General features: G+C 36.6%; 1 protein-coding gene across 2 annotated transcripts; it reads left to right on the forward strand.

Moving 5' to 3' along the window:
* Positions 1 to 730: 730 nt before the first annotated feature.
* Positions 731 to 23,984, forward strand: LOC127862156 (UV excision repair protein RAD23 homolog B-like). 2 transcript variants are annotated; one of them, XM_052401158.1, is made up of 9 exons: positions 731 to 1,159; positions 6,205 to 6,286; positions 7,138 to 7,217; positions 11,241 to 11,398; positions 13,290 to 13,530; positions 14,051 to 14,186; positions 18,010 to 18,140; positions 20,009 to 20,146; positions 23,536 to 23,984. In XM_052401158.1, exons 1-9 carry the CDS (start codon positions 1,094 to 1,096, stop codon positions 23,653 to 23,655), a joined length of 1,152 nt encoding a protein of 383 aa, XP_052257118.1. In that variant the 5' UTR covers positions 731 to 1,093; the 3' UTR covers positions 23,656 to 23,984. The 2 variants fall into 2 exon arrangements, with proteins under 2 accessions (XP_052257118.1, XP_052257117.1); XM_052401157.1 differs by having other exon boundaries at positions 733 to 1,159; positions 14,051 to 14,249.
* Positions 23,985 to 24,327: the final 343 nt, after the last annotated feature.

Below are 24,327 nucleotides of genomic sequence, written 5' to 3' on the forward strand. Positions count from 1 at the left end.
AAATTTCCCATGATATGTACAGAAACCAATGATCATCAGAAAACATATCTGGACAAATTGTTTCATGTCCCTGCATACTCAATTCCATCAAAATTAGAAATCAGACGTACGAACAAAGTGGCGACTGTTTTCTGAGATAGAGCATTAAATATATGTGTGCGTATCTCGAAGTTTTTATATCCTTCCGCGAATTAGGCTTTATTATCTGTGGACCTGGAGTGAACTCCAGCACTCTTATCTAACTTACTAGACTCACGAAAGTTGGGATTTTTTATTATGGCTGATATATCTAGCTATTTCTAGTTGTTACTAAACAATTTTTAAGTTGTGGGGTGAGCCGGAGTACCAGGATGAAACCCCATCGCTCCGGTATGGTGACACTCAATTTCATTATCTTGCTTCCGGAAACTGTGATTGAACATGGGTCGCAGAGAGAAGTGTTGCGTGAACGAACCTCTGCGCTAATCGGACAGCCAGGGCATTAAATAGTGTGTGGGGGTGCGTGCGTGCATGTGTGTTGTGTGTGTATTTCGAAGTTTATGAAGTCCTTAAGGGCCAGAAGCCGTATTATGTGAATACCCGGAGTGTGTCCTAGCACTCCTACCTAATACAATTATTTGCCTACTTAACTCACGAAAGTTGAGACGAAATTTTAATTATAGCTGCAATTTACAAATTATAAGGGTTTACTGCAAGTTATCCTATTTCGGTATGGTCTGATGCTTTGGGAGGAAACCGGAGAGCCCGGATGAAAACCACCTATCCGATATTGTGACTCAACTTACATGCGCCGGGAACGGGGATTGAACCCGAAGAAGTTGAAAGCGCATGTAACAACCGCTGCGCTAACCGGACAGCTCTTTTTATATAATACCTGTTCGAATGAGATACGGTCAAATTAGATAACCTAACGACTTCGTATCTGGGTCGAGTTATTCCGATACCAAACCAACATCTTGTGCAGTGTAACCTTTCTCCACGTTCTTTTTCTATTGGAAGTGACGTCATACACATGGCCGATGCATTACTTTGCAGAAAAGTGAATTGTTTACAAATTTCGTGTTTCTGAAGTCCTCTTTCAATATTAAGGAAAATGATTGTAACATTAAAAACTCTACAGCAGCAGACCTTCAAGGTCGAAGTTGATCCAGAACAGACGGTATAAAACTCTTCGTTAATAAGTTAAATCGTACGTCAAAGTTCAACCGGCTTCTTCATTTAGAATTACAAAATACAAGCGCGTTAACCTAAGAATGAAGCTGCGAATAATATTAGTTGATGTATCTTTTACAACATTCGGACCTTTAATTATTTTTATATGTGTATACATATATATGACCTGAAATGAGAATAGTGGATCTGTATGACTATGAGTCATGTCAGAAATTCACAGCTTTTCATATGTATTTTTTAACATCCTGTTTTCCTATTGTTTTGATCACCACCTTACTTTGGAAATGATTACATATTTCTGATAAAATTGAAGTTTTCGACCGACCACGTCTAGGTAAATTTCTTAAAACGCATGCATTTTTGCTGCAAAATGAAATTTAACCATAGAAGCATTGTTCTCCCATTTTAGTTTAACAGTTTGAAAGTTATCCCTAAATTTGGTACACCTACCGTTATAAGACGACTATTCCCCTAAGCCCTATCAAAACTTATATGTTTTATTCCTGGTCCTACCGCCCTGGTCTTGCTAGCAAGGTAAGAAGTTTTTTAGTTGCTAACTTCGACAACGGAAGACAAATTCATCAATATCCTTGTTTGACATGACCAGGAGCAGTAAGTTGAACTTAACATGGCAGTGTTTTTCACAGGATTTTTTCAGGCCCTCCGACATTGATTTTTAATAAAATTAACGTCTCAATTGACGTTCTGTGGTGCGTTATAACTATAAGAAAAACAGCGTTAAAGGACATCATTTGGTGCGCTATGACTCTTCAAGAAAACCCTCCAGCTAGTCATATACAAAGACATTTTTATGTCCCCACCACTATAGTGGGGGACATATTGTTATTGCCCTGCCTATTGGTTTGTTTGTTTGTTGGTTTGTTTGCCCCAACTTTAACATTTGCCATAACTTTTGCAATATTGAAGATAGCAACTTGATATTTGGCATTCATGTGAATCTCATGGAGCTGCACATTTTGGGTGGTGAAAGGTCAAGGTCATCCTTCAAGGTCAAAGGTCAAATATATGGGTCAAAATCGCTCATTTAATGTCACTTTTGCAATATTGAAGCTAGCAACTTGATATTTGACATGCATGTGTATCTCATGGAGCTGAACATTTTGAGTGGTGAAAGGTCAAGGTCATCCTTCAAGGTCAAAGTTCATATATATGGGGACATAGTGTTTCACAAACACATCGTTTGTTTAATTGTTTTTAAACTTTCCCGCAAATATAGCAAAATCCTGACTCGAATGATTCCACAATACATCCGTATCAACCCGACCCTAATACTGCATACTTACTACTTTTCAAGTTTCTATTCATTACCCGATAATCCCATTTTTAAAAGCACTTTCTGGTAAAAATTGACAATAAAAGTGCTCGATAACTTCTTTTACAACAAACGTTGCCATTTTTCTTAAGTATCAAATAAATTTTGGCATAAGTGACTATGTTTAGATTTGATGAAAGATTGCCACTGAACATGCGTAAATTGCTTGACGTGGTGTGTGCTTATAAATACAACACTCAATACACCCATGCTTTCTATGCACGTGACGCGATGTTGTACATGCTGCATAATTTTCGCGCCCTTTTTATTGAGACAAATGGTCAACACAAAATAAATTATTACTGTTTATATGAAGCAAGAATCTGTTAACGTAGAGTTAACATTTACATTGAAAGTGGGTTATGTTCAGGTTTCGAAATCTGCGTTTAGCTTTCCAAAAAAAGCTCATAACTTCTATCAAGCGTTTATAGGGGGCATAAGTCATCCTATGGTGAGAGGTCTTGTTCTTAGAGTTATAAAGCACCACAGAAGGTCAATTGACACGTTAAATTAACAAGAGGGCCAAGATAGCCCTAGTTCGCTCACCTGAGAATAGTCGGTTCATTCAATCTTTACCAAATGTCAAACTTGACCTAGATATTGTCCAGACAAACATCCTGGTCAAGTTTCATCATTATTTCATCTGCGAGTCATGATCAATGTACCCATGAAGTTTCATGATCCTAGGCGTAAGCATTCTTGAGTTATTATCAGGAAAACATTTTTCTAAGTTGAGTCACCGTGACCTTGACAGCCATTGTGTGAATACGTTTTTTGGCACTGTGACCTTAACTTTTGACCTAGTGACCTGATAATCAATAGGGGTCATCTGCGAGTCATGATCAATATACCTATGAAGTTTCATGAACCTAGGCATAAGCGTTCTTGAGTTATCATCCAGAAATCATCCAGAAACCATTTTACTATTTCAGGTCACCGTGACCCTGACCTTTGACCTAGTGACCTGAAAATCAATAGGGCCATTAGGGGTCATCTTCGAGTCATGATCAATGTACCTATGAAGTTTCATGATCCTAGGCATAAGCGTTCTTGAGTTATCACCTGGAAACCATTTTACTATTTCGGGTCACCGTGACCCTGACCTTTGACCTAGTAACCTGAAAATCAATAGGGGTCATCTACGAGTCATGATCAATGTACCTATGAAGTTTCATGATCCTAGGCCTAAGCGTTCTTGAGTTATCATCAAGAAACCATTTTACTATTTCGGGTCATCGTGACCTTGACCTTTGACCTAGTGACCTGAAAATCGATAGGGGTCATCTACTCGTTATGATCAATGTACCTATGAAGTTTCATGGTCCTGGGCATAAGTGTTCTTGAGTTATCATCCAGTAACCATTTTACTAATTCGGGTCATCGTGACCTTGACCTTTGACCTAGTGACCTGAAAATTAATAGGGGTCATCTGCAAGTCATGATCAATTTACCTATGAAGTGTCATGATCCTTGACATAAGCGCTCTTGAGTTATAATCCGGAAACCATCTGGTGGACAGACAGACCGATTTAAGCAAAACAATATACCCCCTCTTCTTCAAAAGGGGGGGGCATTTTGAGAAAACTGCCCCTCCTCCCTGCAGCCATGTTATTCAACTGACCGGAACCATTTTTGAACTCAACTAATATCACGGAAACAAATGTTCTGAGCAAATTTCATGAAAATTGGGCCAAAAATGTGACTTCTACTGTGTTAACATGTTTTCACTATATACATATAGAGAAAAATGCCCCGCCCACTGGCGGCCATATTTTTTTACCGATCCCGACCATTTTCAAATTTGTCCGAGATATCAATAAAACCAATGTTTTGACCAGCTTTCATGATGCTTGGCAGGGGTTTTTTTGGTCCGATTTTATAGCCGAAATTCGGCTATGTTCCCAATCCCAAAAAGTATACTTTTTTCCCTAAATGTGGAAAAAATTCCCAATTTCAAAAAAAAAAAAAATTTTTTTTTTTTTTTTTTTTTTTAGAAAGAAGTGTCTAATGCGTATTTTATCTCAATTATAGTTCAATTACATCTAACAAAGTATTATATGATTTTGTTCTTTTAATTTGATTGATTATAAAGAGTTATATCAAATTTAGTATTTCCCTAATCAGTGGACTTTTCGTTTGGAATAAAAAGGCTAATGAATTTATTTTCCCAATTTCATGAAAATGCCGTTAAAATTCCCAATTCCAAAGCCATGGGCTATCATCCCAAAAAGTGGGGAAAAAAACCCTGATTGGGCAAAAATTGTGACTTCTAGAGTGTTTACAAGGTTTCTTTATATATGTAGCCAAATAGGAAAAACTGCTACTATGTACATATAGAGAAAAATGCCCTGCCAACTGGCGGCCATGTTTTTCACCGATCTCGACCATTTTCGAACTCGTCCGAGACATCAATTGAACCAATGCTTTGACCAACTTTCATGATGATTGGGCAAAAATTGTGACTTCTAGAGTGTTTACAAGGTTTCTCTATAGCCAAATAAGGAAAACTGCTCCGCCCACTGGCGGCCATGTTTTTCAACGGATCTGAACCACTTTTGAACTCAACCAAGATATCATTTAGATAAACATTTTGACAAAGTTACATGAAGATTGGGCATGAAATGTGACTTCTACAGTGTTTACAAGGTTTTTCTTTTTTTGACCTAGTTTTTGACCCGGCACAACCCAGTTTCGAACTCGACTGAGATTTCATTGGGACAAAGCATCTGACCAAGATTCATGAAGATGGGACAAGAAATGTGGCCTCTATAGTGTTTACGAGCAAATGTTAACGGATGGACGGACTGACAGACGACGGACAAAGACCGGTCACAAAAGCTCTCCTGAGCAATCAGGTGAGCTAAACAAAAATCAACATTGGGATGGGACACCCCTCCCGAACCACCCCTATAAGCTCCGTGGCGCATAAACAAATTTTGTGGAAAGCACTGCTTTAACATTGGCCATAACTTTTGCAATATTGAAGATAGCAACTTGATATGGCATGCATGTGTATCTCATGGAGCTGCACATTTTGATTGGTGAAAGGTTCCTTCAAGGTTAAAGGTAAAAAACAAAATCCAAGGGAAGTAACAAGCTTTAAAGGGAGATAATTTCTATTTTATATCATTTGGCAGGTACAGATCATTTACACAAAGGAAGTTATATTTATTAAAGGGATATAATCAAAAAAAAAAGTTTAATCAAAGCAGCGCAGTAGGGGGCAGTGTGTTTCTGACAAACTCATCTCTTGTTTTATAATCATTTTCTTTTACATTTTCAACCTAAATCGCAAACTGTTAATCGCCAGATGAAAGATTCAATTGCCTAAATGTGCCATTTAAATGTTCTCCATGACTGTACAATGCGTAGCTATTTTTTAACTCAAATAAATATGAATTCACCATGTTGATTTAATGGAGTTTTTCAACACTACATGCATGATGTTGTTTTCTAATATAATCCTACAGAAATTAGGGCTGCAAATGACAGAGTTTCAATCATGTTGAAATTTTCTTTGTTGATTTCATTACCAATACCTGTGTCATCCATTCAAAGTGCCTCCCAGAGCTAAACCCAGAGAATTCTTAAGGTAACATATTTTTCTGGCAAGGTAACTCCTTGGCTGGCTTGGCATGTTTATTAATTTGTTTTTGTTTTCAAATGAAATTTTCACATACAAGTTTTGTGTATTGTAGGTTAAAGAATTGAAACAAAAGGTAGAAAAGGAAAAGGGAGCTGATGCATTTCCAGCAGCAGGACAGAAACTTATATATGCAGGTATGTGCAGTATGCTTTGTAATTGTCCCCTACCGGTTTCACCGGAGGGGACTTATGGTTTGCACTCGAACTGTGTGTCAGTCAGTCAGTCCGTCAGTAGGTGAGTCTGTCACACTTTTCTGGATCCTGCGATAACTTTAAAAGTTCTTACAATTTTTTCATGAAACTTGAAACATGGATAGATGGCAATATGGACATTATGCACGTCATTTCATTTGTTCCTACGTCAAAAATTCTTGTTGCTATGGCAGCCAAATAGACTAGAAATACTGGCAAAAAAAAAAAATATTCTGACAATGCTGGAATTTCTGACAATGGTGGAGCGGGTAGGGGACCATATTGCTTGACAATAGTCTTGTTTAGTTTTGTTGTTTTGTACACAAAAACATTGTTAAGAATGCATTTTGTTGTTATCAGTGTTCCTTGGCATCAGTGTGACTGCTAAAAACATTTACTTGAAGTTTGCAGTATTAAAATACACATTTGCACTACGGCACTTTAATAACCTGATGTTTATCAGTAATCTAAGGTCATGTCATTAATACTTATAGAATGTTGGAAAGCTGCTTCAGCACATTCTGTATACATGTATAATTTCTGAGACTGGTTGGTGATACATTTTTGGAAAAATGCTATACATGTAACGTTGATGTTTTTGTGGAACAGATAATCTTTGTAAATTAATGACCATGCTTCATGTCTACTAATAATTGTTATCCAGTTACGCATTTATAAGTTTTCGTGTAATCTGCCACTGCACTTAGAAACTTGAAAACTTAGCTGTTAAAACTTGTAAGCGTATTTTAGAGTATAATACTTGGACTGTTAATTAACTATGGTACTTGTTTCAGGCAAAATTCTTGATGATGAAAAACCTGTTGGTTTCTACAAAATTGAGGAGAAGAACTTTGTTGTTGTTATGGTTACAAAGGTAAACAAGAAACCGTCGGAGACGGGTGATGCTCCCCAAAGGTTTATTTTGTCACAATCAGTGCTCACTCTGGCCTTCAGAAAATAATAGCCATAATTTTTTTCCTTAAAAAAATAATAGCCAAAACATATGCAGACTTTATTAAATGAATATAATATATAAAGGGCCATAACTCTGTGAAAAAAAATCCGACCAGAATCGGCTGATAATATGCACATCTCCTCTTGGTTGTGAAGCTTCCCATAAAGTTAAATTGAATTCTGGTCATTAATTGCTGAGAAATAGCCCGGACAAAAATTGTGCAAGGACTGACACGCACAGACAGACAAAGTGGCGACTATATACTCACCCTAAAAATTTTGTGGGAGCATAAAAAAGTCATTTCTGTCATATGCCACATTGTATTACATTTGTGAATTATTGCGTATTTTATTTCTTATTTAAAAAAGAGAATAAATCACCAGAGGTCACCGTCACAAACTTTTAAAGGCTATATCTCATAAGTATATAATATATCAACATGAAACTTAATTGGTGTATATATATAAATGGGAAGAAATGCCATGAAGAACCATAACCTTACAATTTCTTAAAATAGTGTTTGCCCTTTTCTTCTTGTGATGTCACTTGTCAGGGCTTTATCTCAGATACCATAGACTATTTCAATATGAAACTTCATCGGTTTACTGATATTAATGAAGAGAAGTGTCATGAGTAGGAAGCATAACCCTACACTTTCTTAAATTAGAGTTACTGCACTTTGATGTTTTTGAATGATGTTACTTTTCATGTCTATATGGCAGAAACAATACATGAAACTTTATGGGTGTCAGGTCAACAGATAATGATTGTTTTTATGATTGTTATTTGACCTCTAATGATTTAAAAAAAACAACAAATGATCTGAAGGTCATAGGGTGGACTATAGAGCTGCAACGATTCACCAACAGCTCGATTCGATTTCAGACACTCCGATACCGATTTTTTTCGATTCGATTCATCTTCAAACCTAGTTTTATCACTTTATTCACTCTTCTGCCTCAAAATACCGTAATAACTCTATGTTTGCGGACATTTAAAAATAATTATTTATTTTCGTGTCCGAAAACTTAGATACAAAAAATAATCACAAAATACAGGTGTCCAAAAACTTAGATTCGAAAATTAAAGTGTCCGAAAATAGCGTCAATTGTATCAACGACTACCGGTAATAACAAGCGCTTGTAAAATACCATGCCATGTAGTATAAATTACAGTTATATATGTTTGCACTGCGTTTTAAATAATTTTAAATGCTTTATTTATTTGACAGTTACTACGTGTACAAGGTTGTATTTTGACCAACGAGTTCAAAGATGAGCATGTTATGTACCGATACTCGCTAGTATGAACCTGTAATCAACGCAATAAAAAAAAGCAAACTATAAATTCTTTGTTTGTTCATTTCCAATAGTTGTTGTCTAACACCTTCCATTGTTCTTCTTAAAACTTGCAATAGGGTGCATCACACTTTGAAGGGTTTAGTATTTGTCACAGTTATTTTACTGAGAAGGTGTAGTACAATTGATAATTGAACTGTTAATTGGCACTACCCCTGGTAATTGTCACAACGCTTAACGGTATGCTATCGGGCGAAACCATTGTTTAATGCCGGTTTACAAGGTTATTTACCCAATGAAGCAAATGTAATGGTCCGTTGCCCTCAGGAATGCAGGCACCTGCCATGTTTTATGGTGTTAATCTGGTTGTAAAACCCCATGATCAAAGTGTTATTAGATATAGAAAACAGAAATTTGGTAAAATAGCGCTGTAAAATGTACTGTCTGAAAACTTAGAGACATTACTTATGGATGAAAACTCGTGTGTCTGAAAATTAAGAGTCACGAAAAATAATAATTTTTGCTAAAAAAAGGGGTGTCCGAAAACTTAGAGTGTCCGAAAACATAGAGTAATTACGGTAAAAATTTCTGTTCAAAAGTGTCGCGTACCTAGATATCTTGGGCATTTGTCAAATTGTGTGTTTGTTTGATATACATGCAGTTTGGTTGGTTCAACAGTGTTTTAAAAACTGTTGAAAGTGTGTTAAATTAACATTTGTAAGAAATATTTTGCAAGAAACTGCCAATTGTCTTTTAAACTATATCAATATTTCAATAAAACACATAAAAAGAATAGCAAATTAGGACTCAATTTTTATATAGAAACTTATGACTAGAAGATTGTGTTGAATACACAATAATATAAAATTAAATAAATAATCATAAGAACATCTGGAATCAGTGGAGTGATAGTACTATCACTATTATACTTATATCCAAAACCGCTACAAGCATGTCTACCATTTTAGCCGTGACAGCATCACCTTTTTCCTGTAGGACAAAGCACATTCTCTAATAAACTTCATAAATTCCCAACAGAAACAGAACTACTTTTCTGGCTAGCGACTTGAGTAGTTGCACTTGTGCTACCTCTTAGTCTTGCTAAATCAATGTTATGTTTGCATCCGTGAAGCACAGTTTACACTTTGCTTTATCGGGAGGGCTACCATCCCGAAACCAAAAATACTGCCACACTTTTGATTTTAGCTTCTTAGGCGCATCTGATAATTTCAATTTGTTGGCAACAACTTGTTCAGCCATTTTGATGCTTTTTCCTAAAGTAGACCGTAACTCGCTTATTGATTGCATGACTAAAGTAATAAGCAGCCAATCGCTCGCGTTGTAGTAAAAGGTAAAGATAAAACCTACACCTTCATGTATCAAATAGTCAGAATACAGGGAGCTTTACGTGTCTATGTATATATATATGTCTATATGTTAAAAAATCGAATCGAAATTGGTAGGTTTGGTATCGTAATCGAATCGACGCATTTCGAATCGATTTTCGATGCATCGGATCAAATCGTTGCAGCTCTAGTGGAGTATGCAGAGTAAGCTGCAAGTCAGGCGGTATGCATGTTTTACAAACATATCTTTTTTGATTCAGGAAAAGCGATAACCTCCCCCTTTTTTGGGGGGGGGGTATCAAGAAAGCTTAGAAAGGGACAAACATTTTCAAAGATTGGATTTCAATTTGGTTAAATTGCATTATTTTAGAGAATCATTTCAGGAAACTTTAAGGGTCTTTTGTGTTTGGAATGGGTCTCTTAAAGGACTCTGTTAAAGAAAAAAAGCCATAAAACAACATTTTTAATGTAAGATAATCTTCAGTGCAAAGCATTTGTTATCCCCTGTCATAGGCGGAGGGATATTGTTTTGGCCTTGTCCGTCTGTCAGGCACATTTTGTGTCTGGAGCAATATCTTGGAGTGCTTTGGAGGATTGAAATTTGTTATGAGCATATATATATGGATAAGAGAATGATGCACACCAAATAGCATTGTACACCATCTGTTAATAACAGAGTTATGGCCCTTTGTATCTTGTAAAAATGTTTTTTTGTGTGTCCGGAGCCATGTCTTTGAAGTGCTTTGGCGTATTTCATTGAAACTTGGTATGAGTATATATATGGATAAGAGGATGATGCACGCCAAATGGCATTGTACACCATCTGTTAATGACAGAGTTATGGCCCTTTGTATCTTGAAAAAAAAAGTGTGTCCGGAGCCATATCTTGGAAGAGCTTTGACGGATTTCATTGAAACTTGGTTTGAGTATATGTATGGGAAAGTGGATGATGCACGTTGGCGTTGAACATCCATCCAGTAAACTTTTGTGTCCAGAAGTATATTGGCGGATATCAATTCAATGAATTTGCTTGTTTATATGGAATCTTCATTTGATCATTCATTGAATTTGCATTTGCACTGTATGTTTGTCTCAACAATATCTATAATCTTGGTAAACATTAAGTTCAGTTCCTTCAAATAAAATTGCCGTCTTAAAGTGATTTATTCTCTGCTCAAAAATCGTTTAGCCCATTGTTTAACATAAAATATTGATTTTCCTGTAGGAAATTAAATCTCTTAGATATAACTGTTTCTTTGAAAGCTTCACAAAAAACTTATATTGTTTCTGTATTTTAGCCTAAACCAGCTGCAGATTCGACAGTCATAGCATCTGTTCCCACCCCTGCTGCACCCACAAGGGCTGCCCCTGCCCCTTCCCCACAGCCAGCACCTCCTTCAGCTGTAGAACCCACAAAAACAGAGTCGGTGTCAGAGCCACCATCAAACACATCTAGGTACTCTACTAATGAAAGTGTACATCTGTACATGTGTGTTTACATGTGTACTGGTACTATCTGGTAGTGGAAAAAATTGCTTTCAAGCTCATCATCATTATAAGCAGGGTTCGACACTAAGGCACGTCCGACAGACATTGTCTAGTAAGATCTGTGGTCGGGAAAGTAAAACTGTGGGCTAGCTTGTCCGACTGGTCGTACATAAAAAATCTTTACTGATTCATATAACTATAACTAACCGAAAACCTTTTTCTTTTAATGTGTAAAATAACTTTGTATCCGTTATTTACATCAGAACAAAACTAGCGTATATAAATAAACGCAGAGCATTCACATGATTCATTGCTATTTTTAGACGCGAAGGAGAGCTTCCCGCAGAAATTGCTTGTTTCCATTGGTCAAGTTGTCATAAATATTAATGATTTTCTGCAATGTCTTAGATCTTTACATAATTTTTTTACGACTTCTATCAAAAATCGGTATCATCAATGTAAACATTTTGGCGTAGCAGACGAGAGAATGTAATTAAAAGAATGGCTTAGTTTAAAATTAGATTTTCTTCCGACAAATAAGTTTATAAAGAAGAATCCGACGGTAAAACTGACACAGATTATGATGGAAAAAGGGCCTTGGAGCTGTGGTTGCATGGAGCACAGCGGTCAAGGAGGCCAGAATTTGATGATGTTGAATAAATGTCACCTGCTGTACAGACATAATTTGTTTTAACTGGTGATAAACAGTGAAATTATAACAAACAATTTATGTTGTTAAATAGTTTTATTTTATTTTTATGTCCCCCACTATAGTAGTGGGGGACATATTGTTTTTGCCCTGTCTGTTGGTCTGTCTGTTGGTCTGTTGGTCTGTCTGTTTGCGCCAACTTTAACATTTTGCAATAACTTTTGCTATATTGAAGATAGCAACTTCATATTTGGCATGCATGTGTATCTCATGAAGCTGCACATTTTGAGTGGTGAAAGGTCAAGGTCATCCTTCAAGGTCAGAGGTCAAATATATGTGGCCAAAATCACTCATTTTATGAATACTTTTGCAATATTGAAGATAGCAACTTGATATTTGGCATGCATGTGTATCTCATGGAGCTGCACATTTTGAGTGGTGAAAGGTCAAGGTCATCCTTCAAGGTCAGAGGTCAATTATATGTGGCCAAAATCGCTCATTTTATGAATACTTTTGCAATATTGAAGATAGCAACTTGATATTTGGCATGCATGTGCATCTCATGGAGCTGCTCATTTTGAGTGGTGAAAGGTCAAGGTCATCCTTCAAGGTCAGAGGTCAAATATATGTGGCCCAAATCGCTTATTTTATGAATACTTTTGCAAATTTTGAAGATAGCAACTTGATATTTGGCATGCATGTGTATCTCATGGAGCTGCACATTTTGAGTGGTGAAAGGTCAAGGTCAAGGTCATCCTTCACAAGGTCAAGGTCATCCTACAATGTCAAACATCATATAGGGGGACATTGTGTTTCACAAACACATCTTGTTTACTCTGTGCATAAAAATAACTTTCTTGTGTTCACTAATTATTTACTGATAAAATCTTATTAAACAGTTACACGACAAAATTTTGTTTATTTGCTATCTCATCTATGGTCTAGTAGACATCAGATTCGGGCTAGTACATTTTGAGAGGAGCTGGTCCGATGGTCTGGCTGTAAAAAAAGTTAATGTCGAACCCTGATAAGCTCCATTTGGATTTTAATAGACAAGGTTCAATAGACTGGGCTTGCATTCTCTTTTGAGACTAGGAAAGTCTGAACATCCTGGCCTTTGGCCAGGATCCCCTCTTTTAGATTTACTAATATTTTGAATTGCACAGACTCCCTTTGCAGTTGACTTCAAGCAATTGTAATATGTTTCTAGTTCAACAGATGCCAGTTCAGACCCTTCAGTATCAGAATCAAACCTAACACAAGCGTCAGACACAACGGCTTCGGGATCTGACATCAGTACTGCTAGTGCAGAGAGTGCCCTTGTCACTGGGCAAATGTACGAGGATGCAGTGGCAAACATCGTTGCAATGGGGTTCGCACGATCTGAAGTCCAGAGGGCCATGAGGGCAAGCTTTAATAATCCTGACCGGGCAGTTGAATATCTCTTTAATGTGAGTTTAAAATTTTCAGTTTGGGATTGTATATTGCAGGTAACTTCAAGTTTATTGTATTTTTAGTAGTTTTAAAAGGCATTTAACTGTATGGGGTAAACGTGTCACTTTTTATTCTCAACTTTAAACTCTTTGATGTTTATTTTAATTTTAAGCAACGATTATGCAGTCTGTGTTTGACAATCACTCACTACTGGCAAATATTAACTTCTGATTCAATCTGGGCAACTCTTAGACAATCGGTATTGTTTTTGTGAGTCTTGTTTTGGGAAAACTTAGCTTCATCCCAGATCATACTGTGCAGTCTGGACAGGCTAATAAGTGCCAACACTTTCCGCCTAGACTGGATTTTTGTGTAGAAGAGACTTTCTAAACTGAAAAACACCATAAAAGCGAACTGTTGTCTCCAATTATACTATGCCATTTTCATAGGCTTATCAGAGACAACACTTAACGCACATGCATTGAGCCTAGTAAAGTTTTCCAAGAACGAGGAACATATGATTCACACTTATTGCAGGGAATCCCAGAATTGCCCCGTGAGGAGCCTCCTCCTGCCCCCACTGGAGATGCCCCCACTCCCCCAAGACCTGCAGCACCTGTGGCGGCTCCAGCGGCAGGAACCGGCGCCCGGACTGGGGCCCCTCCTGCGAGTGGTACTGCATCTGCTGGCTCCCCGGGCCAGCTGACTGGGCCTCCCCCTGGGGCCCAGCTTTCCGGTGGGTTGTGTACGCCGTACAGCAGGCTGTAGTGTCTGCCCTGCACATGTTGTGTTCCTACACTACTGTGTGCTAGGCAGCTACTAGTCACTAACACTGGCCTCAACATTTGGATAACTTTGGCGTGTGTTGGGGAGGGGATGTTGATAAAAGAATGTTGGGTTCTTAAACATCGACTTAATGTAAAGATGCATTTTGGCAGGGGGGGGAGATGAAAAAGTAATAAAAACATTAAATGGACGTTGAACAGAAATTTTTTAGTGCATTGTACACATTTTGTTCTTGTTCATTTACATACTTCTCAACATCTCATGGTGTTTTTGGTTTTCATGATATAGTGGAGGTAGGCCAGTGTGATTATCAGATATGTGTTTTAACAGCAGCTGTTGTGCTTAGCAACCACCACTGGGCATTCCGTCTTGTTGTTTTGTACCGTTTAGTTTTCAGTTAACAGTTTACAGTTTGTCATTGGTATAAGGTGTCCAGTGTCAAAAAAGCATTTTAAAAAGTTGTGGTTACGAAACTTTGCCACCTTTAAAAAGATGTTGCCAGTTTTTAAAGATCATTTTGGACACAATTTAGAGTCTGCAGTGTTTTTTATGCCAATTTCGGGGCCGATATTTGGCCCCATTTCCCTCAAAAAAGAGTATATTTTTTTCCCCCATTTTGTAAAAAAAATCCCCTCCAGATGTTTAAAATAAAAATAAAAAATAAATCTTTTTTTTTTTTTAGAAAGAACTGTTTCAGAATCATGATATATATCTCAAATTTATTTCATAAATAACTAACAAAGTATATAACTATAATTTAAATGATTTTTAATTATTATAAAGTGTTAGATTAGATTTTCCCAAATCAGTGGACTTTTCACATGAATTGCAATTTTCTCCCAAAATGGCCAGGAAAAGGCCTGATGTATCTATATTGTATCAATATTTGTTGATAAAAACATTCCAATTTGGTCCATTTTATTGATAAAAAATGCTCAAATTTGCCATTTAATTGATTTAAAAAAACTCAATTACTCAAAATGGCTTAGAAAACTGAGACTTTGCATGAAGTCTGAACTGTCTGAAACTAATGTTGAAAAAATCATTGATATATATTTCAGAAAAAGGACAGAGACATTCTGCTGTGAATATTATATTAATACAAACATGTGTATTCATATAATTAATATCATTACATATAAAAGAGTGAATTTTTTATTTTCCCCTTTTCCTAAAAAACGATGCATTTTTTCCCCTTTGGACGGCCGGCCACCATTCCCTAATAAGTGAAAAAAAAAATACTGCAGTCATAATATATGGATATCATATATAATTTATTAAAACCAAGCATTACAGTTGTTTTCTGTTAAAACTTTACATTTTATAACTCTAACATTTTACCATATTGAAAAAGTTTTTTTTTCAAAACTGTGAATTGTTTTGTACGGTCTCACAAATGTATTAAACCCAAAACTAAAACAATTATTGCTAAATCCTACTGTCTGACCATTGTTAACCAGGTTTTCCGAACGAAAAAACTGGTTATTAGATTGGGGAATGCGGGCGGGCTGGCTGGCTGACTGGCGGGCTGGCTGGCGGGCGGGCGGAACAAGCTTGTCCGGGCCATAACTATGTCGTTCATTGTCATATTTTAAAATCATTTGGCACATTTGTTCACCATCATTGGACGGTGTGTCGCGCGAAATAATTACGTCGATATCTCCAAGGTCAAGGTCACACTTTGAGTTCAAAGGTCAAAATTGGCAATAAATGAGCTTGTCTGGGCCATAACTATGTCATTCATTGTGAGATTTTACAATTATTTGGCACATTTGTTCACCATCATGGGACGGTGTGTCGCACGAAAGAATCACGTCAATATCTCCAATGTCAAGGTCACCACAACTTAAAATAGATTTATTTTGAAACAAACTTACAAAGGGGGTTAATTTTGTTTGTTCATTTCAAAAGTTCAGTTTGAGTTGTCTCCCTTAATCAGATTTTTTTTTCACAATGAAAACCTGGTTTTGTGACAATTTTGTCCCTTGTTTGATATAAAATGTATCATGACAAAGGACAGACAGTGATTAATGTTCCAAAATAATATCTAGACAGTAAATTTAAAATCAATATATATAACGTAAGTAAGATATAAAGTGGATGTTGCATTTGTGCTTAACCAAGTGGAAAACTGATGCTGTAATGTCAAGAGATAAGCCTTCAGTTTCACACCACTCTGGCCCCCAACAATTTGCTCATTAGTGTTCCGATAACAAACAATTCTCTTGGGGCATGTTTGTACTTGCTTTATCTGCTCTAGTTAGTGTTTTTGATAACTGGCTGCTCAATAGAGCTGTGTTTGTTAATAGCACTCAGCAAAAACATTTTCTTTTGGGGGAAAAAAAGCAAATTTTTAGAAACTTTCCCATTGTGTTATATTCATATTGACAGCGGGAATCCTTAGCATTCATGTTGTGCAATCATTTGTTGACAATCAACACATGCATTCATTAAATTGTTATATTGCAAACACTCTGCAACTCTCCTCTATTTATAGTGGCCAAAAAACTACAGATAGCGGTTTATGTCATAGCGTTTTAAATAAAATCTCTTGAAACTCACGTCATAAACCAAATTATAACTTGATACCATTGTTTACTTATCACACAAATTACTTTTTACTTGCTAAGTAAGCACTAATAAATCTGCCTTATCAGACAAATTTCCTGTTATTCAGAATAGTTTTCCCACACAGTGTGAACAAATCCCTTTTATACGCCCGTTTTTAAAAATGGGACGTATTATAGTTTCACCCTTGGCGGTTGTTGGGCAGTGTCCACTGCAGTGTCCGCTCTCTAATTCAAATAGTTTTCATCTGATCTTTACCAAACTTAGTCAGAAGTTGTGTCTAGACAATATCTAGGTCAAGTTCGAAAATGGGTCATGCCGGGTCAAAAACTAAGTCACGGGGTCACTTAGTGCATTTCAAGGATTGAGCATGGTGTCCGCTCTCTAATTGAAGTAGTTTTCACCCGATCTTCACCAAATTTAGTCAGAAGTTGTGTCTAGATGATATGTAGGTCAAGTTCAAATATGGGTCATGCCGGGTCAAAAACTAGGTCATGAGGTTTCTTAGTGCAGTTCAAGAATTTAGCATGGTGTCCGCTCTCTAATTGAAGTAGTTTTCATCTGATCTTCACCTAATTTGGTCAGAAGTTGTGTCTAGATGATATGTAGGTCAAGTTCGAATATGGGTCATGCCGGGTCAAAAACGAGTTCACGAGGTCACATAGTGCATTTCAAGCATTTAGCATGGTGTCCGCTCTCTAATTGAAGTAGTTTTTATCTGATCTTCACCAAATTTAGTCAGATGTTACATCTAAATGATATCTAGGTCAAGTTCAAATATGGGTCATGCCGGGTCAATAACTAGGTCTCAAGGTCACTTAGTGCATTTTAAGCATTGAGCATGGTGTCCAAAACCTTCCAACGGGGGTATTTTGTGACAGTTTGGCACTCTTGTTTAGAATATTTTTAAAATGTGTAGCCAACATTGGAGATTTTAGTTTTCAAGTTGATAGTAGCTTTTTGCAGATGGCTACTAGTAATGCTAAGATAACTTGTTAATTGGTCCTTAATAAGCGTCTTAATGTGAATCTTTGAAGTTGCAGTAGTTTGATCAATTTATGTGATCTCTGAAACGTGATCTGTCAATGTTAAATTTGCCATTAACAACAGTAAGTTTATGCCCAAACCATGTGTGACTGCAGGCGAGGAGACCCTGGCGTTCCTACGCAACCAGCCCCAGTTCCAGCACATGAGGAACCTCCTGCAACAGAACCCCTCCCTGCTCCCTGAGCTCCTGCAGCAGATTGGCAGATCTAACCCCACACTCCTACAGGTCAGTGCTGAAATGGGATGGGGAATAATATTGGAATGGAAGTGAAGTAACTTGAACAAAAACTAGGGTGTATGTGTGATCACATCTGATATTCATGTCTTCAGTAATGTATTCTTAAATAAAAAAAATTTAGCATAATTAGTTGTTTTGGTCTTAAATTTGTGGATCTGTCAAGGAAATCAACAAAAACTAATGCAACATGAACAATATTGATGCCACAGTATTGAAAGAAATGATTATGTGCAGATACCGGTATATATTTGTTGAATAGCATTACTTTTTATGTCCCCCACCACTAAAGTGAGGGACATATTGTTTTTGCCCTGTCTGTTGCTTTGTTTGTTTGTGTGTTTGTTTGCGTCAGACTTTAACATTTTGCCATAACTTTTGCTATATTGAAGATAGCAACTAAATATTTGGCATGCATGTGTATCTCATGGAGCTGCACATTTTGAGTGGTGAAAGGTCAAGGTCATCCTTCAAGGTCAAAGGTAAAAAAAAACAAATCCAAGGGAAGTAATACTGTGAAACCATTTATTTTCGACAGCTAAAAATTTCGTCATTTTCGTCAGCACTTAAATTCTCCGATTTCTGATTTTGAATTTTAAAAAAATGCGTCAGTCAATATCCGATTTGTGTGTAATACCTATTCGCGATCAATCGCAGTTGCGAAAAATCGTGGTATGTATGCGGGAAAACACTTGAGACTCACTGCAGGAGATGGGGCCTGTTTGTCACATGCCAATTAACTAGTCTTTTGTTATAAAGGGACAGTAATGGACCCTCTTAATGTATGCCATTCACACGTTCATTGTTATGATTAGCGGACAAGTGGGATCGAATAACCGTTAACGAGTGTTTGTAGCAACGAAGCCAATTGCCAATTAGTCTTATTCTATTATTATAATTGCCATACTGATAACAATCGTACCTTTATCGGCACCAATTAGGGAAGGTGCGAACAATATGGGTTATAACTAGTGTTAGGAAATTATTTTGTCACTTTTCAATAAAGTTTCAAGCGTTTTGCATCGTACATTTTTCAAATAAAATGCTTTTTTATTCTGATATCAACATTAAAATAATAAACTCTATGTGTGTGTTTGTTCTTAAAAAGTAAACTACCGGTATATAAATCAATAATGTCAATAATTTAAAAAAAAATAAATTGAGACATATAAAATAGTAATAAGTGTGGTTAAACGCAAACAATCAAACAACAAACAGCAATTAAAAATATTCTTTATTAATTTGTGATAAATACGCATGTCTATCACACATCGTCATCTTTTCATTTGGTTTATTGTCTTTTCATCGGCATTCGCTGCGTGATGGCTAATTTGCAACACCCCTGAAAAACACAATGCACCTAATGGGTAATAAAGTTATAAACAATTAGCACTAATACATTACCATTCTACATAAACGAAGTCAACGCATTCGATACAGCTGTACTGCACACGCGTTTTAAAGAAGTGTAACGTGTCAGTTAAGTACCTTGTGTAATCCCTTTGTGTCAAAACCGGATTAATCTTGATTACGAAACAGCAGTGAATGTGTGCATGGATTATGTTGGAATTAATTACCTCATGTCTACGGTAAAGCTTTAAAATATTGTTCAACTTAGTGTTTGTTTTTGTTCAAACATAGAGCATGATTGTTCGTTAGGATCTTAAATTCGCCGATCGGTCGACTGACGAAATTTATGAAAATTAATGCCTGACGATTAATAATTGTTTCACAGTAAGCTTTAAAGGGAGATAATTATCTGAACCTGCCAAATGATAAAATAAAAAAAATCAAAGCGGCGCAGTAGGGGACATAGTGTTTTTGACAAACACATATCTTGTTTGTGTTTGTATTTACAGTTGATAAGTCAGAACCAGGAGCAGTTTATTTCGATGTTGAATGAGCAGGGTGGGGAAAGTGTAGCTGGTGGACAGGGCCGAACACCCGGGGAGGGGGTGATACACGTTACACAGGAGGAAAAGGAGGCTATAGACAGGGTAGGTAACTTGGGTATAGACAGTGTTGGTGACCAGAGCATAGACAGGTAGGTAACCAGAGCATAGACAGAGTAGGTAACCAGAGTATCGACATGGTAGGTAACCAGAGTATCGACAGGCTAGGTAACCTGGGTATAGACAGTGTTGGTAACCAGAGCATGGGCAGGGTAGGTTACAACAGTACACTGTAACTCCAATATAGCGCGGTCAATGGGGTCCAAGCCGCGAAACAGCGTTATAACGGATCCGCGTTACAGGTTTTGAGCTCATTTACTGCAGGGCGCTATAAATAAAACAGGTATAGAATAGCCTATAATATAGGTCATGTATATATATATTGCCATGCTGTGTTGACGCAAATACATGCATATAAACCGAATCGTATCGATAACAGTATACATACCGCTTTTCTTTTATGAAAAAGAAAAAAAAGTATACATACCGCTTTTCTTATGTGCACATTTATCCGATAATCCAATAAAATAGCAACATCACTTAAAAAATAATAATCTTGAACATTAATGACGATATATGTTTAAGAAATTCGTAAACACAACCGTACGCATATATGCCATTTTCAGAAGTGTTAAGAGTACAGTGCATTATGGGGCAGAGCTTTCATTGGACGAGCGACTTTACATTTAGATTGAATGCAATACGACTCATGTACAAAAATTGTTTTATTGCGTCATACGCATGCAAAAAACGTGTTTCCCGGGGACTTTCTGATACCGCGCGAAAATGAAAGTGAAGCTCTGACAGCCTCTGTTAACAATTGCCGGTACACTGCGTTCGCATGTAAATAAATCGTCTGCATTATTTAAGTTCTTATACACGAACTGAAAGATTAAATGACATAATACTAGAACGATAATAAAATGACAGAAACAGTTGTTTTATGCAGTAGGCAGTATATTTCACAGCCGCTCATTTAATATAGTCAAACTGCAACCATATCAAAGAAAGAATGTTTCAATCGTTTTGAATTACTTGAATTGTATAACTATCCCGCTTGCACTTAACTTATGGAAATTATCGCACTGAACCGCTCTGATGAGGAAAACATGTAATAAACACTGACACGCGAGTTTTTCACACCTTTATTGACATTACACAACAGATTAACACCAATTAGCTGTCGGTGTTGTTTAACCTCGAGGCGATTATAATCGGTTCAACGGACGGTTGAATAAAGCAATCAACATAACTGTGATTGCCGCCATCTTTGAATTGTCTGAAAATACATGAAGTTGCATTATACGGATTTGAATCAGAAATAAAATGGAAGGTTGGAGAAAAAATGGGATCCAAGCACCCTCCGCGTTATATTGGATTCAGCGTTATAACGGAGCGCTTTATATTGGAGTTACAGTGTATACACAAGTTAGGTAACCAGGGTATACACAGGGTAGGTAACCAGAGTATACACAGGGTAGCTAACCATAGCGTAGACAATAAAGGTAGCCCAAGTATAGACAGGGTATGTAACCAGAGTATACACAGGATAGGTAACCAGAGTGTTGACAAGGAAGGTAACCCAAGTATAGACAGGGTATTTAACCAGAGTATACACAGGATAGGTTACCAGAGTGTTTACAAGGAAGGTAACCCAAGTATAGACAGGGTATGTAACCAGAGTATACACAGGGTAGGTAACCTGGGTAAAGAACGTTTGGTAACCAGAGCATGGGCAGAGATGTAACCAGTGTATAGACAAGGTAGGTACCCTGAGTATAGACAGGGTAGGTACCCAGAGTCTAGACAGGGTAGATGACCAGAGTTTAGACTAGGAAGGTAACCCGAGTACACAGGGTAGGAGGTGGTAATCAGAGTTTACACAGGGTATGTATACTGGGTATGGAAAGTGTTGGTAACCAGAGCATGGACAGGGTAGGTAACCAGAGTAAAGACAGAGTATGTTACCAGAGTTTAGACAAGGAAGGTAGCCCGAGTATAGACAGGGTAGGTTACTTGAGTAGACAGTGTTTGTAACCAGAGAACTGACAGATAAAGATTTGAAAGAAAATTGTACTGAGGAGATATTTTCATTTACATAAAGCACCAACAGTTGGCAACAGTATTGAAAGTGGTTGTTGACTTGATAAATTATTAATTGTTCTGGTTAACAGAGGATTGTTGAAATTTTTCCTTTCCAAAAAGTTACCTTTTTAGCTCACCTGTCACAAAGTGACATGGTGAGCTTATGCGACGGTGTGATGTCCGGCGTCCGTTGTGCGAACATGTGTGCGTCCGTCAACAATTTGTTTGTGTAGACAGTAGAGGTCACAGTTTTCATCCAATCTTTATGAAATTTGGTCAGAATGTTTATCTTTATGAAATCTGGGTTGGGATTGTATTTAGGTCATCTGGGGTCAAAATCTAGGTCATTAGGTCAAATAATAAAAAAAAACCTTGTGTAGACAATAGAGGTCACAGTTTTCATCAGATGTTTATGAAATTTGGTCACAATGTTTATCTTAAATATATCGGATTTTGGATCGTATATGGATCATCTGGGGTCACCGGGCCAATTCTATTAAAACCTTGTGTAGATGAAAGAGGTCACAGTTTTCATCATGTCGCAATGAAATTTTGTCAGAATGTATTAATTAATGAAATCTGGCTTGGGATTGTATATGGGTCTGATTGAATTTAAGTTGATGTCGCAAGGTAAGTCAGGTGAGCCATTTAGGGCCATCATGGCCCTCTTGTTCAAGTTTTAGTCAATTGACACAATAGAAAAAAATGTTGCAGATTTGCAAATTTTCATTGTAGTTATGATATTTGCGAGGACACAGTAATACTGAACATTCAGTATGCTAGAAAATATCCATTATATCCATCTTTTGACCATTTAAAAACCTGAAAATAATGTAGTGTGAGAAACGCGAAACAATTGAATAATTTTGAGAGTTCTGTTGTTATCGTCATATTTGTGACCTAACGAGAATTTCCTACATAAAGTATAAAATACACCATTTATTATGTGAGCACGGATACCCAAGTTGTTTAAGCACTAGACTTTACTCCAGGGATCAGAGGTTCAAATCCCAGTTGAGGATTACTTTTTTCTTTCTTTTTTTTTTACTGAAGCAATGAAGTTCCATGAGTAAATTTATTATTAAAAGCATTTAATGACAAACTCAAATACATACCAAAATCTGTGACAGCGTCTTTTAAGTGAACAATTTAGCAAAGAGAAATGTGCATACTATGATTAAATTAATAATATTTTTTAAGAGTCACTAGAAATATCCGCAATGTGATTTTCAAATAGCAGGAGAATTACATGTTTGGTCTTATTTTCAATGACTTGCCTTATTTTGAATGAGCTGTCTTGTTTTTACATCCAAGTTCAAGAATTTATAGAAGTTTTCATTCTGTTTCAGTTAAAAGCACTGGGATTTCCAGAAGGCCTGTGTATTCAAGCATATTTTGCATGTGAAAAAAATGAAGAACTCGCTGCTAACTACCTTTTAAGCCATGGTTTTGATGACGATGACTCTTGAGTGTATTTATTTGTGACATTTAATTAAACATTTGTTATAATACAAATATTAAAATCTGTTGCCAATGTTTTTCCCTAGAAAGACAATACAACATTATTTCGATTTAATAAGAGGATAGTTTATTTTGTCATTGCGATCATTTCTTTCTTTGCTGGGCTTGCATTTGTTCATCGTTCCACTATAATAATAGCTGTCTGCTTTCATAGTTGGTGCAGGCATAATTTGATGCATTTGTAAATTAATGTATTCATTATGCCCAATATCAAGATCCTTTTATGTTAAAAGACATAATTTAATCGTATGTTCAAAATAAATTTTGTGTACACATTTGTATTGTCTCTGTGTTTGTGTACAGATTTGGCTTCGTATTATATTTTGCAAGATGTTACTGATCATGCCTTTGACACTTATGAGATGAGTTTCTTTTGAAGATAATAGGTCTATAAGTACAATCAAGAATATACAAATTGTCATCAGACAGCATTTATTATTTGTATAAATACATGTTAACACATTTTTGTAAAAATATAAGCATGTTCTATATTTTCATCGTCATGACTCGTAATCTTTAAATATCGGTATAACTGTTTTTCTGAAAAAAACATTTTAATTTAAGAATGAAATTATATATATACAACCATTATCATTTGTAAAATATACAACTTTTTACAA

Source organism: Dreissena polymorpha, chromosome 16 (assembly GCF_020536995.1).
Source record: "Dreissena polymorpha isolate Duluth1 chromosome 16, UMN_Dpol_1.0, whole genome shotgun sequence".
Taxonomy (NCBI): Eukaryota; Metazoa; Mollusca; class Bivalvia; order Myida; family Dreissenidae; genus Dreissena; species Dreissena polymorpha.